The sequence below is a fragment of the Dromiciops gliroides genome, chromosome 4 (genome assembly GCF_019393635.1).
Source record: "Dromiciops gliroides isolate mDroGli1 chromosome 4, mDroGli1.pri, whole genome shotgun sequence".
NCBI classification, from domain to species: Eukaryota; Metazoa; Chordata; class Mammalia; order Microbiotheria; family Microbiotheriidae; genus Dromiciops; species Dromiciops gliroides.
Window position 1 is genome coordinate 154414048 of NC_057864.1, and position 17119 is coordinate 154431166.

General features: G+C 38.3%; 2 protein-coding genes across 2 annotated transcripts; both read left to right on the forward strand.

Moving 5' to 3' along the window:
* The first annotated feature begins 5842 nt into the window (after positions 1-5842).
* Positions 5843-9281, forward strand: LOC122725375 (C-reactive protein-like). Its single transcript, XM_043962465.1, has 2 exons — positions 5843-6038; positions 6238-9281. The coding sequence occupies exons 1-2, from the start codon at positions 5969-5971 to the stop codon at positions 6843-6845; spliced, it is 678 nt and encodes a 225-aa protein (XP_043818400.1). The 5' UTR covers positions 5843-5968; the 3' UTR covers positions 6846-9281.
* Positions 9282-13476: 4195 nt separating this feature from the next.
* On the forward strand, positions 13477-14525 carry LOC122726336 (C-reactive protein-like). Its single transcript, XM_043964006.1, is given in 3 exon segments — positions 13477-13561; positions 13754-14045; positions 14047-14525. Coding segments are annotated over 3 exon segments (669 nt in total). The 5' UTR covers positions 13477-13497; the 3' UTR covers positions 14360-14525.
* The last annotated feature ends 2594 nt before the right edge of the window (positions 14526-17119 follow it).

Sequence of the window (17119 nt, forward strand, 5' to 3'; positions counted from 1 at the left end):
TACCCTTTATGTCTAAATCATGTACCCCTGATTTTGGGTACATATTGACCCTGTCTTGTTATATAGTATGAGATATTGGTATATGTTTAGTTTCAGCCAAACCACTTTCCCATGTTCACAGCAATTTTTACCAAATGGTGAGTTCTTGCCCCCAAAGCTTGGATCTTTGGGTTTATCATACATTAGATTACTATAGTCATTTACTTCTGTATGTTGTGTACCTAATGTATTCCAATGATTTACCACTCATTTTCTTAGTCAGCACCAAATGATTAACACTTGGTAACAGTTTGGTACTGCTGGGCCTCCTTTCTCCTTTCACATTTTTTCCTCAAGTGATTCCCTTGATATTCTTCATCTTTTGTTCTTCCAGATGAATTTTATTATTCTTTCTAGCACTATAATTTTTTGTTTTTTGATTGGTATGGCTTTGAATAAGTACATTAATTTAGATAGATAGATTTGTCATTTTAATTATATTGGCTCAACTTACCCATGAGCAATTAATATTTCTCCAATTGTTTAGATCTGTCTTTATTTGTGTGAAAAGTATTTTGCAATTGTGGTCACATAGTTCCTGTGTTTGTCTTGGCAGGAAGACTCCCAAATGTTTTATATTGTCTTCAGTTATTTTAAATGGAACTTCTTTTTCTATCTCTGTACTGTGTTTTGTTGGTAATATATAGAAATGCTGATGACTTATGTGGGTCTTTTTTATGTCCTGTTAGTTTGTTAAAGTTTTTAATTGTTTCAGCTAATTTTTTAGTTGATTCTCTAGGGTTCTTTAAATATACTATTATATCATCTGCAGAGTGATAGTTTTGTTTCCTCATTGAATATTTCTCCAATTATTTAGATGTCTCTTTATTTGTGTGAAAAGTATTTTGTAATTGTGGTCATATAGTTCCTGTGTTTGTTTTGATAGGTAGACTCCCAAATGTTTTATATTTTCTGTTATTTTAAATGGAATTTCTCTTTCTATATCTTTGTACTGTATTGTTGGTAATATATAGAAAAATTGATGACTTATGTGTGTTTGTTTTATTTTATTGCTGGGTAGTTTATCCTTGATTAAAATCCTATTTCCTTTGCCTTCTGGAGTATCTAATGCCAAACCCTCCATTCATTTAAAGTAGAAGCTGCTAAGTCTTATGCAATCCTGATTATGTTACCACTATTTTTGAATATTTTCTTTTTGGTTGCTTGCAATATTTTCTCTTTGACCTGGGAGCTCTGGAATTTAGGTATAATATTCCTTTGATTTTTCATTTTGTCATCTCTTTTTAGGAGGTGATTGGTGGATTCTTTCCATTTTTATTTTATCCTCTAGCTCTAAAATACCAGGGCAGTTTTCCTTTATAATTTTTTTTTTTGGTGAGGCAATTGGGGTTAAGTGACTCACCCAGGGTCACACACCTAGTAAATGTCAAGTGTCTGAGGCCAGATTTGAACTCAGGTACTCCTGACTCCAGGGCCAGTGCTCTATCCACTGCACCACCTAGCTGCTCCCCTTTATAATTTTTTGAAATACAATGTCTAAGCTATTTTTTTGATTATAGATTTCAGGTAGTCCAATAATTCTTATATTCCTCACCTTGATTTATTTTCTAGGTCAGTTGTTTTTCAAATGAAATTTTTCACATTTTCTTTTACTTTGTCATTCTTTTGACTTTGTTTTATTGTTTCTTGATATCTCATGGAGTCATTAGCTTTCATTTGCCCATTCTAGTTTCTAAGGAATTATTTCCTTCAGTGAGCTTTTGTATCTCTTTTTTTTCCATTTGTCTAATTCTGTTTTTTAAGGAGTTCTTTTCTCCAGTGATGTTTTGTGCCTCTTTTACTTTTAGGTGAATTTTTTTTAAGGTGTTATTTTCTTCAGTATTTTTTTGTGTGTGCCTATTTTTACCATGCTGTTAATTCTCTTTTCATAATTTTCTTGCATCATTATTATTTTTCCCCTAAATTTTCCTCTATCACTCTTATTTTTTCTTTAACTCTTTCAGGAATTCTTGATGGGTTTGTGTCCAATTTGCATTTTTCTTTGAAGATTTGCTTTAGCTACTTTTAAGACTTTATCTTCTGATTGTGTATTGATCTTCCCTATCACCATAGTACAGGGTTGTATGATCAGTTTCTCTTTTTTTTGTTGTTTGTTTATTTTCTCAGCCTTTTTATTTATCTTGAACTTTATGTTAAAGTTGAGCTCTGCTCACCTGGGAGACACTGTCCCAAACTTCACAGTTTTTTCATGCTTTTGTTTTTTCAGCTAGTTCTGTAAGTTTTTGATACTTCCAAAGTGGTATGATCTTAGGAAAGGTGTGTTCCCTACTTTTGTGGTCTGTGTTTTGTTTTTTACCCAGGAAGGAACCCTTCTACCCTTCAGCCCTTAGCACTAGTATTCCTCTCTTCCTTAGAACTACAACCAGGATCTCTGCTTCCTTGCAGCCCATCCTCTTCTCTCTGCCCTGGAACTGTGAGTCAGAACTGCATATAAACAACAGATTTGCCAAACAGCACCCAGTTCCATACTCAGTGCCAGCTCCTGGTCCCTGATAATATCTTTCTGACCACAGTACAATCACCTAACCATCTTGGGACTGAAAATTTCTTAAGTTGTTGCTGTTGCTGTTGCTGTTGCAGCCATCTCCATGGTCCATTGCTGATGTTGCTGATGCATGTGTTCTGGGCTGGCCCCACCCCATTGTCATACATCTCTCCTTCTGACCTTTTAAGTTGTCTTGGGCTGAAAAATCCTTTTTCTGTAACCTTTTGTTTGCTATGCCACTCAAGAAATGCATTTGGCATGTTATTTTAAAGTTATTTGGAGGGGACTGTTGGGAAAGTTTGGCTGGGTTGCTGCCTCTACTTTACCATCTTGGCTCTGCCTCCAACTATGCCACTTATTGGAGAAGAAGATGACCACTGAGAAAATCATCTTGGAATCTTAAAGCTCAAGCCATGACCTAAAAGGCTAAATAAATTGGACCCTGATTGGCTGCTTGGATAGAGAAGACCAAGGTGAAAGTGAAATCTACTGAAGAGTACCACAAATCTCTCAGCAGTTTTTTCTTACTGGGTAAGCATAATAGCAGTGCTGGGTTTCTGTATTGGTATTCTGTATTTGAGAGACTCATACTTTTTTTCCTTCCTGGGTCCTTTGCTTCCTTGAATCCAATGAGTCTTTCCTATATCCTTAACAAATATTTTAGGATTAGTGGGTTACTATTTCATAGTTTCAGAATTTGTTAACTCTTGCTTATGATTCTTTTGGTTTTAAGCATTCCTTTTATGGTGAAGGAAATAAATAATTGTCCTATACTTGATTTCTACTATTTTATACTCTATTTTAACTCACTGATCCCTTTTAGAGGAGACCCTAAAGATGAACCAAACTGAAGCTAAATTTTAAGAGGTTTTCATGAGTCTTCTGGACTACATAATGAACCAGAGTATACCAGAAAAAGTCAGACTTTTCTCTTTGTGGTGAGGAGGGCTCCCCCAGGACTCAATCTAGTTTAGATGACCTTAGAATGTCCAGAGGAGGGCAAACATAATGGTGAATGTCCTAAACTTCATTATGATGATCCATTAAAGAAGTGACAATGTTGAGTCTGAAGAAGACTGGTTGGAGTAGGGGTAGGGAATAGCTGGGTTTAAGTATTTAAAGAGGGATAAAATGTCAAATGGATAAATTTGGTGGATGGATATCTGTTGGATAAATCAGATGTATAAATGAAGAGGGATCAGAGTTTTTTCTTTCATCTCCCAGAGGGGTAAACTAGAAACAATTGGTAAAAGTTACAAAGAAGCAAACTTGGGTGTGATGACTGGAAAGAGCTCCCACAAGCACAATAGGTTACTTTAGGATATGGTGGGATCTTTATCATGCCAGGGCCTTAGACAAAAGTTGGATAAGTACTTCTCATGTGTGTTATAGAAGAGATTCATTTGTGCTTCTGGGTTGGATTAGATGGCTAATGAAGTCTTTTCCCACTTTGACCTTCTACAATTCTGCAACAATAACTTAGGCTAGCCTAGGGTACCACATGAGAGGCTCTGACATCTCCCTCATCTTATTTTTTATCTCTCTCAGGGTAAAATAAATACAATCTCCACTTTAGGACTACTTGCCTAATTCACAATACTACTTCGGTGTCCTTAATATGGTAGCTCCTAGATAGAAGTGTGGTAAAATATGAAAGTTTTTAAAAGTCGGTTAGGATAACTGAAAGACGCCAGTTTTTCAAGGACCACCCTTTTGGGGAGGAGATGAACAGTCCACCTGCTGCGCATGTAAGACTGCCTGCCGGGTTTTTGACTTCCGGGGTGGAGAGAACGTGTGGCCTAGCACAATCACTGGCTGTCTCAGAACCATGAGATATGGTATGATAACCTTTCCATAACATTTTCAGGTGTCATGAACACATACTAAATTTGGCTTTGATCCAGACACATGGTGGTAAAAAGTGTTACACATTGCATAACTACCTCAACCCTCTATTACAAGTCTAACCATATAAAGGAGGGAATGTAATGGAATTTATTAATTTGATCATTGACAATGCTATGCTAAGGTTTTAAAAATACAGCAATTCAAACAGTTAAAGAAGATAATCCAGCTTTCCAGACCAGAGTCCAGAGTCCAGAATCCAGACCAGAGTCCAGAATCCAGTTATTCCAGACCAGAATCCAGTTTCCTCCTGATGACATCTTACCACTTCAAGAAGACAAGAGAACTCAGAGACTTTATATGAACTGTTTTGCTTTATTAGCTTTTACTATCTCCTTTCTGTTATATACTATCTGTAACATGTACTCTCTGCAGAGGCTCTCCCTTTGCAAGACTAATGTCAAAGCGTTGGTTCATGAGGAAAGAAAAAAAAAAATCGCCCCTCTGGACAAAACTTTCCTCTCTTCCTTTTCTGTATTGTTGTTCGCATATTATTAGTCAGCAAAAGTTATTATATTCTTTTTACTGTTCCATCAAGGAAACATTCCGTTTCTTGAGGAAGCAAAGGGGGGAAATGTGGTAAAATATGAAAGTTTTTAACAGTCGGTTAGGATAACTGAAAGACGCCAGTTTTTCAAGGACCACCCTTTTGGGGAGGAGATGAACAGTCTGCCTGCTGCGCATGTCAGACTGCCTGCCGGGTACAGTCCGCCTGCTGCGCATGTCAGACTGCCTGCCGGGTTTTTGACTTCCGGGGTGGAGAGAACGAGAGGAGGCCCTTTTGCCTGCTTGGCGGGACTCCTGATGGCGCGGCACAGACTCTCTCTCTCCAAAGGTGGCCTTTTCGGTTTAGTGAGTTTTTATAAGGAATATAGACTAAGCTTAGACTTAAGACGATTTGTATTGTGTTTCTACTTTCCTATCCTTCTAATCAACATCACCTTGTGACTATCATAACTATAAATAAAAAGGTCTATCTAGAAAACCAAAAGCTTCTTCCATTTACTAGTTTGGGAGATAAATTAAGGGAAAGGTTAAGTAGGGGAGATTTATGATCTAATATCCAATTTTAAATCTCACAGAAGCAATGCTTATACTTCTAGAGGAACTATGTACTTTATTGTTCCTTATGACCTGTGATAAGACCTGAGCAGCCTGGTTTTCCTGTCTATATGTCAAACATATGGCCCTGAGACTATTCCCATCAGGACCCAATGCTATATTTATCCCTACTACTTCTATTTGTGTCTCCACCAAAGCTAAATTTCAACCACCCTCTAATAAATAACTTACATCGATTTCTCAGCACAGGGATGAACCTGCCTCTATAGCCCCTGACTCCTGGACCTCAAAGGTAGTTTTGGAAAATCATTTACACATTTTTACTGACAGCTTGACTGGTGTAGATATAAACTCTCACCAAGTATATTCTTACAAAGGAGAGCTCACTGAGCTGGGTGGGGGTCTCAGCCACAGATATTCTCTCCTCCTCAAGGCTTCATCAAACAGAAGTAGAGAATGAATATGGAGAAGCTGCCCCTGTGCTTTCTCATCATCATGAGTCTCTCAAATGCTCTAGCCCAGACAGGTAGGGACTGTCTACAGCTGTATTTGAGATTTGATATGGGGGAGGAGGCTTTACAAAGACAACTTAGAGGAGTTCTTTATATGGGATATGGGGAAGATGTTTGATTTTCTATTGTTGATTTTATATGTAAGTGAGGGAAACAATTTATCAATTGTCTGGAGCTTGACTTTCCTCTTCTGCCCTTCTGTCTTTTCCACAGACCTGAGTGGGAAAGCCTTTGTGTTCCCAAGAGAATCCATGGATTCCTACGTGACCCTAATACCACACCTAGAGAAACCACTGAAGGCCTTCACAGTGTGCCTAAAAGTCTACACTGACCTGAACAGAAGCTATAACCTTTTTTCTTTTGCTACTCAGGCACATGATAATGAGATTCTCCTCTTTCATGAAGGGGACAACAACTTCAGCTTGTCTGTGGGCAATGTTAGGGTAGTGTTCTCGGTGCCTGTGACCACTCCTGCTCCAACACACTTCTGTGCCACCTGGGAGTCAGAGTCAGGCATTGCTGAACTCTGGGTAGATGGGAAGCCCATGGTAAGGAAGGCCCTAAAGCGGGGGTATGTTGTGGAGAAACAATCAAAGATTATCCTTGGGCAAGAGCAGGATTCCTTTGGAGGAGGGTTTGATGAAAAGCAATCCCTGGTGGGGGACATTGGAGATGTGTTCATGTGGGACTTTGTGTTATCACCAAGAGATATTAATACTCTATACCTTGGGGGGACCTTTAGTCCTAAAATCCTAGACTGGAGGGGGCTGAACTTTGAGACAAAGGGCTATGTGGTCATTAAGCATCACCTGTGGGCATGAGCCCCTGTTAGCCTCTGAGATTCAGGCCCTTATGATTGTTCCTTTCCCTCAAGGAAATTAAGCTTCATTTTCCTTATGTCTTAGTTCCTTCCGTCTTTGTATTTCCAAACATACATAGCCGTCTTGTGGGGGCAGAACAACTATGGGGATGAGTTCTGGGCTCTACACTTTGTCCTTATCACAGAAAAGAGGAGGGGACAAGCAACAACTTGAGAGGAAATGAATCACTTTGGGGAATTTTGTTAATTTTCAAAGTCATCAATCATAGAATATTAGATCTGGGATGGACATGAAAGATCAACTAATTAAAATCTCCCATTTAATAAGTGAAGACTCTAAGACTAAGAGAGGGGAAGTCACTATCCCATCATCACACAGATAGTTTGTGTCAGATTTGGCTTGTAGGGTCATGGGATAATGGATAAAGATGAAACATCAGGGGTCATCTGGTTCAATTCCTTATTTTACAAAAGAGGATACTAAGCTCCAGAATTTAGTGACTTGTTCACCTTACCCAGTTAGTAAGTGGTGAAGATAGGTTTTAATCTAGGTCCTTTGAATCCAGATTCATCCCTCTTTCTAATTTTGGGTAAAGGGGAGACAGTGTCTAAAACCCAAATACCTGTCTCTCCTATCCAGTGTTTTTTTTTGTGTGTGTGTGTACAATATCACTTTTTCTTTACAATTTAATGACATCTTTTCTCCTAGAATATAAAAATCTCAACAGATATACAGTAGAGCTATCCTAGAACTCTAGAATTAAATGGAAGCCTAAGGATATCTAATCAGTGTTGTCAGTAGCCAAGACAATCTAGAATTTGAGGCCCATTGTTGCAGAATCTCAAAAGAACCAAAAGGTTACAAAATTGGTAAAGACATTTAAATGTAAGCTTGTAGTTTCCTCACTTGGTTTCCACTTAGATGTGTGCCATGTGAACAATGGTTTGTTCTAGAGCAGGGCTTCTTAAACTTTTTCCACTCACAACCCCTTTTCACCTGAGAAATTTTTATGTGCCACCATGACTACTGCACATGTTATATGTTCAAAACCAAGGCTGCAGTGACCCCCACATCCAGTTATGAGACTCCACATGGGGTCACGACCCACAGTTTAAGAAGCTTGGTTCTAGAGGTTGTGAGCATTTAATAATTTGAACTTGAAATTTAGTAACTGAATTCAGCTAAGGGTGAGAGGGACCCAAGAAAGTGCCAAGAGAGAAGGCACATTTTCTATTGGTGAAACAAATGGTCACAAGAAATAGTATTCTAAGCTATCTTTGCTACCAACCCTCCAAAAATAGTCTATAATGAGCCCAGTGACCAAATCACTATTAGATAATCCATTTAATACCTGATCACTCTATAACCTGAAGAGCACATCTTAAGTCTGACAATTGATACTGGTGGTGGGAGTAAGTTTCCTTTTAATACAGGAAGGGGGTTGACCTTAGGAATTGTTTGGTAAGTAGAATTGGTAGATACATAAGACTTGAATTGTAGGTGGACCTTCTTTGCCACTGACTGCAATGGAAGACTCAGTGTAGCCTCTCTGGAGAATGTGAAGACAGAAAGAAGCAACATCTATTTTTAGAACATATCTTTTTGACCATTGTGAGTGCTGTAAATTGATTTTTGTTTTTTTGTTTGTTTTTGTAAATTGATTTTTATGGATTGTTATAATCCATGAGTGTTTTATTGCATTCCATCCTGAGCCCAATTCATTGGATTGGCCTAAGATAGATCTGGTCCAGAATAATATCGAAAGCCAGATGTATGAAGATAGGATAGCCCTCAGGGTGTGCTGCAGGGAGAGTTTGGAACAGGGTAGCTTGAGGGTCCTAGTGCATGGAGAATTTGTGATGAAACACACCCCATGCAGACAGGATGAAGCACACCCCATGCAGACAGAAGGCTGGCTGAATGCAGGACTATTTACTTGAATTTATCTTCCTTTGTTCTACTTCATCTTAATGAATACCAGCCCAAAGGCTTTTTGTTCAGACTCCAGGTGATACCACCTGTGTTTCTCTATGGTTTTCCTGTGTGCTCACCAACTAGGCACCTTACTCATTTCTCCTTAGTGTGCTGCTGTCAGGGCATCATGGATTTAGCATAAGCATGTTCAAGAGACTAGAATATGGTTTTGAAGGTGTAGTGGGTGGTATAATTGTTGATCATTGCAATGATGAACCATGACACTAGAAGTCTGAAGATGAAGCATGCTACAAGTCTCCTACTAGAGAAATGATGGACTTAATAAGGAAAATGGGACATACATTTCTGAATACGGACAACGTGGGAATTTGTTTTGTTTTTACTATTCATATTTGTTATGAGGGTTTTCTTTTGTTATTGTTCAGTGGAGGGGAAGGGCATGAGAAGGAGAGAAAAACAATTGCTTGTTAACAAGAAATAAAAGGACACAATTGTTGCTGATCTTTTGCTTTAAAGTATGGTGTGGTAGGGTGAGAACTGGAGGGAGAGGTGGGATATCTGGGTTCACATATGGGCTCTGATACTAGCTATGTAAGGGCCGAATCACTTAACTTTTCCTAGCCTGAGTCTTCATTTATAAAATAGATATAATAATATTTGCATGACCTACAGTGCCTTGAGAATCCTAAAGTGAGTTTATAATGATTTCTTCAGTCTGATCATCATGAATAATCCACAAAATTCCTGTTTTCTCTGGCAAAGACTTTAAGTAGTTCATAGAACTGAAAATTCACATATAAAAAAGTAGAGAAAAACACCCAGGATCACTAGACTCTTCAGAATAAGCAGGAATGGAGAAGGGCAAATGTCATAAAAATTAAGAAAGGGAAGTACTTAGAATGAGAAAGGTTTAGTCCTGTGAGCTAATTTTCCAAGGAAATTTAGAAGGGCTCTTTAAAGAGATGATAAGGACTATCTAAAAGTGGAAGTGGGCAGCTGGTTGGCACAGTGGATAAAGGATTTGCCCTGGAGTTAGGAGGACCTGAATTCAAGTGTGGCCTCAGATACTAGCTGTGTGACCCTGGGAAAGTCACTTCACCCTGTTTGCCTCAGTTTCCTCATATGTAAAATGAGCTGGAGAAGAAAATGGCAAATCACTCCAAGAAAGCCCCAAATGGAGCCTGGGAGAGTCAGATTTGAGTGAAAAGACCTAACAATTAGAATGGAAGTGATAGTCTCAAAGAACTATCATAAATTACGTTATGAATGGGTCTCATGTCCGAATAACCTTATATGCTTTTTTGGACAGGGTTACTAAACTGATAAATCTGGGAAATGCTGTTGATGTCATTTATCTAAATTCTGGTAAAGCATTCAATAAAGCATCTTATTCTATTATCATCACAAAGATAGAGACAGATAGGTGAGGGTGATAGTACAATTAGAAGGCTTTGGAACCAGTTGAATGTCTGGATTCAAAGAGTAGTATTCCTGACTTTATATGAGGTCTCTAGTAGCATGTTACTTTAATTTACCAACGACTTAGATAAGGGCATGGACTGCATCCTCATAAGATTAGAAGATGACACCAAACTGAGAAGGATATAAAACAAAATACTTGACAGAATCAGGATATTAAAAAGACCAATATATATTTGAACACTGGATTGAATTTATTAGTAAGCAATTTCCTATTAAAATAGGTCCGAATAAGTCCTTAGTTTATTTATTAGATGAAAATAGATGATGCCACAAAGGAAAGTCTTGTGATTGGCTGAAAGAATCAGACTACCTCTCCTTCTAGCAAATCACTATCAGATTGCAGATTTTAGCAGCAGGTGTGTATTGGAAGGTGTTGAATCCCTAGGTGAAGGACTTCTGAGAAAGAATTGGGAGGGGAAGGAGGGGGTTTAGTTCCTTCAGTTTCCCTCTCCTTCTCCACTGATCAGGTGAAGACCTTGTGAATGTCAAAAGAAAATTTGGAATGACTATTAGCATTGTCCCCCAGAGCCAGTAGTAGTGCCCTTGGAGCAGCAGACACTGACAGCAGTGTTTGCACTGAGATTTGAGAGACACAGGTTTCTACAAGGGCACTGGAATCCAGCAAAGAACTACACCTGAGGAGACTTCATAAGGATTCCACAAAGGGAGAAAAGTATTTGAATTAACCAGCAGCTGTGAATTTACCATTTGATCATGTGTGCTCTTTAGTTTTGATCCCATTATCCCCATGGACCTTTTGTGTGTAAGGGGAGTTAGAGCCCCTGGTTTGGGGCTATGTTTCCATAAGAATTGTACTTTCTATATCTGCCTAGTAAATACCCCAACTAAAGCTAATTAACTCTGGCTAATAATCACTGGACAGCACACCAGTGGAGACTTAAATCCCAGCTACTCAGGGTTTCCCCTAGAACTTTGAAGGAAGAGTAGTGGGCTGGGGACTCCATGTGCCAGGGTAAGTGGGAGGTTTGAGAGTGGCGATAGAGGGAATTATATATATATATATATATATATATATATATATATATATATATATATATATGCATGAAATGGAAGCCAAAAAGATAGTGTGATCTTGGGGTAAGCAAAAATTCTCGAGTTTCCCCCAAAAAGTATGTCATAGTCCCATTGTACTCTGCCCCAGTTAGACTACATCTGGAGTATTATGTTTGATTTGGGGCACCACCTATTAGGAGGGACAGTAGTAAGCTGGAGAGTGTCCAGAAAAGGTAACTAGGCTATTCAGGGGTCTCAAGTTCCTATCATATGAGGATCATTCGGAAGATGTTCAATATAGAGTAGAGAAGTCTCAGTAGAAACATAACTTCTTTAAATTTTTGAAGGACTGGACCATGTAAGAGATATTAGAATTCTTTTGCTTGTTCCCAGATAGTTCTTGAAGAGATTCTAGAGTACAAACTCTGGCGGGTTCTCTCATGCTGGGGTACAATTCCTGCAGTAGGCTTTATGGGTTTTCTTAGGATTCGTTTAGTTAACTTTGCAGAAGTTCATCACCAGTAGGCTAGATGCTTGATGAATTCTTTGATTATGGGAAAGTATAAAACAAAAGGAAATGTAAATTGACCTTCTGGCTTGTGCAGTCCTTTCTACTTTTCAAAGCAAAGGTGTTAGAAAAAGGGCAAAGGAAGCTAATGATTATACAGTGTTAAAACTCTCTATAAATATCACCTTAGATTTTTTGTTTTTTTGTTTTGTTTTTGGTAATTGCTATGTGAGATCCTTGATAAAGGACCAATTCTAGTAGACATACTACTCAAGAAACTGAATCATCTCAATATTGTTGTTATTGCCTTAAAAATTGAGAAGATATCTTTGGATAAAAGAATTTGATGCCTCAAAGAATATCACCAACATTCCGAACTACAGAAATGTGACTTAAGCTCCCTTAGGCATTTTTTATACTGTTAGTATTCAAGACAAGGAAGGAAGAACACAATACGCTAGGCAATGTGCTAAATACCCTACAAATATTATCTCATTTGATTCTCAGAACAACAATTTAAAAAAACCTTTAAAATGTATTTTCTTTGCTTGAGTTCTAGTGGGTGGGGGGTGGGAATGGAGGAGGAAGAGAAATTGGAACACAATTTAAAAAAAATTGATGTTAAAATTTGTTTTTACATATATTTTGGAAAATAAAATTCTATTCAATAAAAATAAATTGAAAGATAAAAATGTATTTTCTTAGATATTTCCCAATTACTCTCACAACATCTTTTTTAAAAAATATTTAGAATTTTATTTTCCCAAATTACATATGAAATACAAATTTTGACATAATTTTTTTCAAATTTTTCATTCCAAATTCTCTTCCTCCCCCCTTCCCCTGCCAAGAACTCAAGCAATTCAATATAAGCTATACATGAACAGTCATGCAAAACGTTTCCGCATTAGCCAAGCACAGCATCTCTTAAAGGTAGGAGCTATTACTATCACCATTTTATAATAGAGTAAACTGAGGCAAACAGGGGTTAAATGACTTACCCAGAGTCACACAGCTAGTAATTATCTGAGACAGGATTTGGACTCAGATTTTCTGACTCTAGGCCCAGTGCACTGTCTCCTATCATTATCATTATCATTATGGAAATCTGTCTTGTGTAAACATCTCCGAGAAGAACAGGGAACATTTATAAAAATAGGGAACTTTAACAGATTAGTAATCCTCAAGGTATGGGCATTCCTAGTCTCATATGCCTATAATTGAAAGTGGAGTAATTATGATTTATCATCTATAACAAAGCTTTTAATGAGAATGAGGAAACTAGCTCATCTGCTGAGCTCTGCAGGAGGTCAGCTTTGCAAAAATAGGGAAGTTGGCTAATAAATTAGCTAGAATCAATGTCCTGTCAGCCTGCACAGGTTCATATATGTACTTCTTGGCCTACTATAATTTATAAGAGCAAAATGACATATGTGATTAAAAGAAAGTAATTAAAAGTTATTAATAGTTACAATTTCACAATTCCCCCCTTTGATTCTTGGGAGACACATCTTCCATGAATCACGTGATGTACAAACTTAGAAAATCATTTACACATTTTTTTCTGATTTCCTGACTGATGTGGCAATAAATCCTCACCAAGTATATCCTTATATAAGGAGAACTCAGAGAGTCAGTTGAAGATCCCAGCCACAACTGTTATCTCCAGGGCAACTTCTCCAATGACTGATTGAACAGAGGTAGAGAATAAAGATGGAGAAGCTGCCCCTGTGCTTTCTGGTCATCACGAGTCTCTCAAATGCTCTTGCTCAAACAAGTAGGGGCTGTCTACAGCTGTATCTGAGATTTGATATGGGGGAGGAGGCTTTGCAAAGATAAGCATTCTTAATATGGGATGTGGGAAAGGGGTTGAATTTTCTATTGTTGAGTTTATATGTAAGCAAGGGAATCTATTTAGCATTTGTCTGGAGCTTGACTTTCCATTTCTACCCACCTGCCTTTCCCACAGACCTGAGTGGGAAAGCATTTGTATTCCCACTAGAATCTGAAGATTACCATGTGACCCTGACACCACTTCTGGAGGAGCCCCTGAAGGCCTTCACTGTGTGCCTGAAAGTCTGCATGGACCTGAGAAGAAGCTGTAGCCTTTTCTCCTATGCCACTGAGTCATATTATAATGAGATCCTCCTGTTTAAGAGGCAGATTGGGTCATATGCCTTTGGAGTGGGTAATAGTGAGGTGGTATTCCAGGTTCCTGAGACCACTCCTGCTCCAATGCATTTCTGTGCCAGCTGGGAGTCAGTCAGGCATTGCTAAACTCTGGGTAGATGGGAAGGCCATGGTGAGGAAGGCCCTCAAGCAAGGATACTCTCTGGGGATTAAGTTAAAGATTATCCTTGGACAAGAGCAGGATTCTTTTGGGGGAGGATTTGATCAATCTCAGTCTCTGGTGGGGGACATTGGAGATGTGTTCACGTGGGACTTTGTGTTGTCACCAGGAGATATTAATACTGTATTCCTTGGGGGGACCTTTAGTCCTAATATCCTAGACTGGAGGAGGCTGAACTTTGAGACAAAGGGCTACATGGTCATTAAACCTCACCTGTGGACTTGAGCTCTTGCTACCCTCTGAGATCCTGGGCTTTTCTTTCTTTTTTTAATGGGCTTTTCTGATGGCTACTTCTCACCTAAGAAACTAAACTTCATCTCCACATGTTTAGACTGTCCTATGTTCTTTTCTTGCTTGCATGGATACTTCCTAATGCTGTATCACTTATGCTCATTCATCTCTTATTGCAAAGGCAGAGAGCACAAGTAATACCCTAAGAGCAAGTGGAAACACATGGAAATTTTACCCATTAGGCATGAGGTTCATAAATATTAGAACTGGGAGGGACATTCAAGACCATCTAGTACAAATCCTCCCATTTTATAGATGAAGAATTTAGGCTATTGGAGGGGAAACTTCACTGTTTGAAGGTCACATAGCTACTTTTGGACAAAAACTACAGGGAAAACTGGAAAACGGTATGGCAGAAACTTGTTTGTCCTTTGTTCTAGAAGAGGACCATGATACATGGATGATGTCATGTCTTGTAGTGAATTGGATTTAAGTGGGGAGGGCTGCACAAGGTCACCAACCTCACTCTCTTCTCCAGAGCCATCTGGGTCCAGTGGAATCAGGGCAACTGGAGATGGCCCCAGATGTTGTAAGGCAATTGGGGTTAAGTGACTTGGCCTGGGTCACACAGCAACTAAGTGTCTGAGGTGAGACTTGGACTTAGGTCCTCTTAACTCCAGGTCTAGTGCTTTATCCACTAAGCTACCTAGCTGCTTCATGGCAGAAACTAGGTATAAACTAGGTATGCTAAAATAAGGTCAAAATGGACACGTGATACCATAAGCAAATTAAGAGAGCATGGAATAGTTTATCTGTCAGATTTAGAGACAGAAGAAAAATTTAGGACCAAAGAAGTCGGAGAGCAATACAAAATGTAAAATAGATAATTGTGATTTTATAAAATTAAAAAAGGATTACACAAACAAAACTAATGTAACCAAGATTATAAGGGAAACAGAAAACTGGGAAAGAATTTTTGAAGCAATTATCTCTGATTAAGGCCTCATATACATACATACATACATACATACATACATACATACATACATACATACATACATACATATATATACACACACACACACACACACACACACACATATATATATATATATATATATATATATATATATATATATAGAGAGAGAGAGAGAGAGAGAGAGAGAGAGAACTGAGTCAAATTTATAAAAATATAGTTATTCCTGAATTGATAAATAGTCAAAGGATCTGAACAGGCAGTTTTCAGACAAAGAAATCAAAGCTATCTATAGTTGTATGAAAAAAATGCTCTAGATCACTATTGATCAGAGAAATGTAAATTAAAACAACTCTGAGGTATCATCTCACATCTATTAGAGTAGCAAATATAACAAAAAAGGAAAATATTGAATGTAGGAGGGGATGTGGGAAAACTGGGATTCCAATTCACTATTGGTGGGTTTGTAACGGATCCAACCATTCTGGAGATCAATTTGGAATTATTCCCAAAGGACTGGAAAACCGTGCATAACCTTTGATCCAGCAATACCACTACTAGGTTTATATCCCAAAGACACCCCCCCCCCCCCAAAAAAAGAGAAAAAGACCTCTTTGTACAAAAATACTTATAGCAGCTCTTTTTGTGGTGGCTAAGAATTGGAAATCAAAGGAATGCTCATCATTTGGGAAATGGCTAAAGAAACTGTGGCATGTGATGGTGATAGAATATTTTTTGTCATTGTTCAAACATTTATTTTATTTTCCATTTACATGTAAGGGTAGTTTTCAACATTCATTTTCATAAGATTTAGAGTTCCAAATTTTTCTCCCTTCCTCCTTCCCTTTCCTCCCCCCCTCCACAAGATGGCAATCAGGTTATATATGTACAATCCACAAGTGTTCTTTTTATCAGTTCTTTCTATAGGGGTGCATAGTATGTTTCCTCATTAGTTCCTTGGGATTGTCTTGGATCATTGTACTGATGAGAGTAGTTAAACCATTCACAATTACTCATTGAACAATACTGCTGTCACTACGCACAATGTCCTCTCAGCTCTGCTCACTTCACTTCATCAATGTTCATTAGTCTTTCAAGGTTTTTTGGGGATCATCCTGTTTGTCATTTCCTGTAGCACAAGTCCATTCCACTACAATCATATAACACAGCTTTTCCCATCATTCCTCAATTGATGGACATTCCCTTGATTCTCAATTCTTAGCCTCCACCAAGAGTTGCTATAAATATTTTTTTGTACAATTTCCCCCCCTTTTCTCTTTTTCATGATTACTATTGTTAACTGTTTCCCTTCCATCCTATTCCCTTCCCTATGATATTTATTCTATTATCCATCTTTTTTCATCCTATCACTCTTCAATAGGGATTTGCTTCTGTCTGTCCCCTCCCCTACTCTGCCCTTCCTTCTTTTGCCCCTTTCTCTTTATCCCTTTCCCCTCCTTTTTTCCTGCAGGGTTAGAGAGATTACTCCACACAACTGAGTGTGCACATTATTCCCTCCTTGAGCCAATTCTAATGAGAGTGAGGTCTTTGAGCCAATTTCATCAAAATTACACTCATCAAGTGTTAGGCTCAATTACTGCCCAGATTAAATAGATTACTCCACCCAGTTGGGTATGTCTATTAGTCACTCTTTGAGGCAGCTCTGATGAGTTTAAGATCTTTGAGCCTTTTCTGATGAGTGTAAAATTCATTTATTGCACTGCTCCTCTCCCATCTCTTCCCCCACTCCATAAGCCTTTTCCTGTTACTTTCATGTA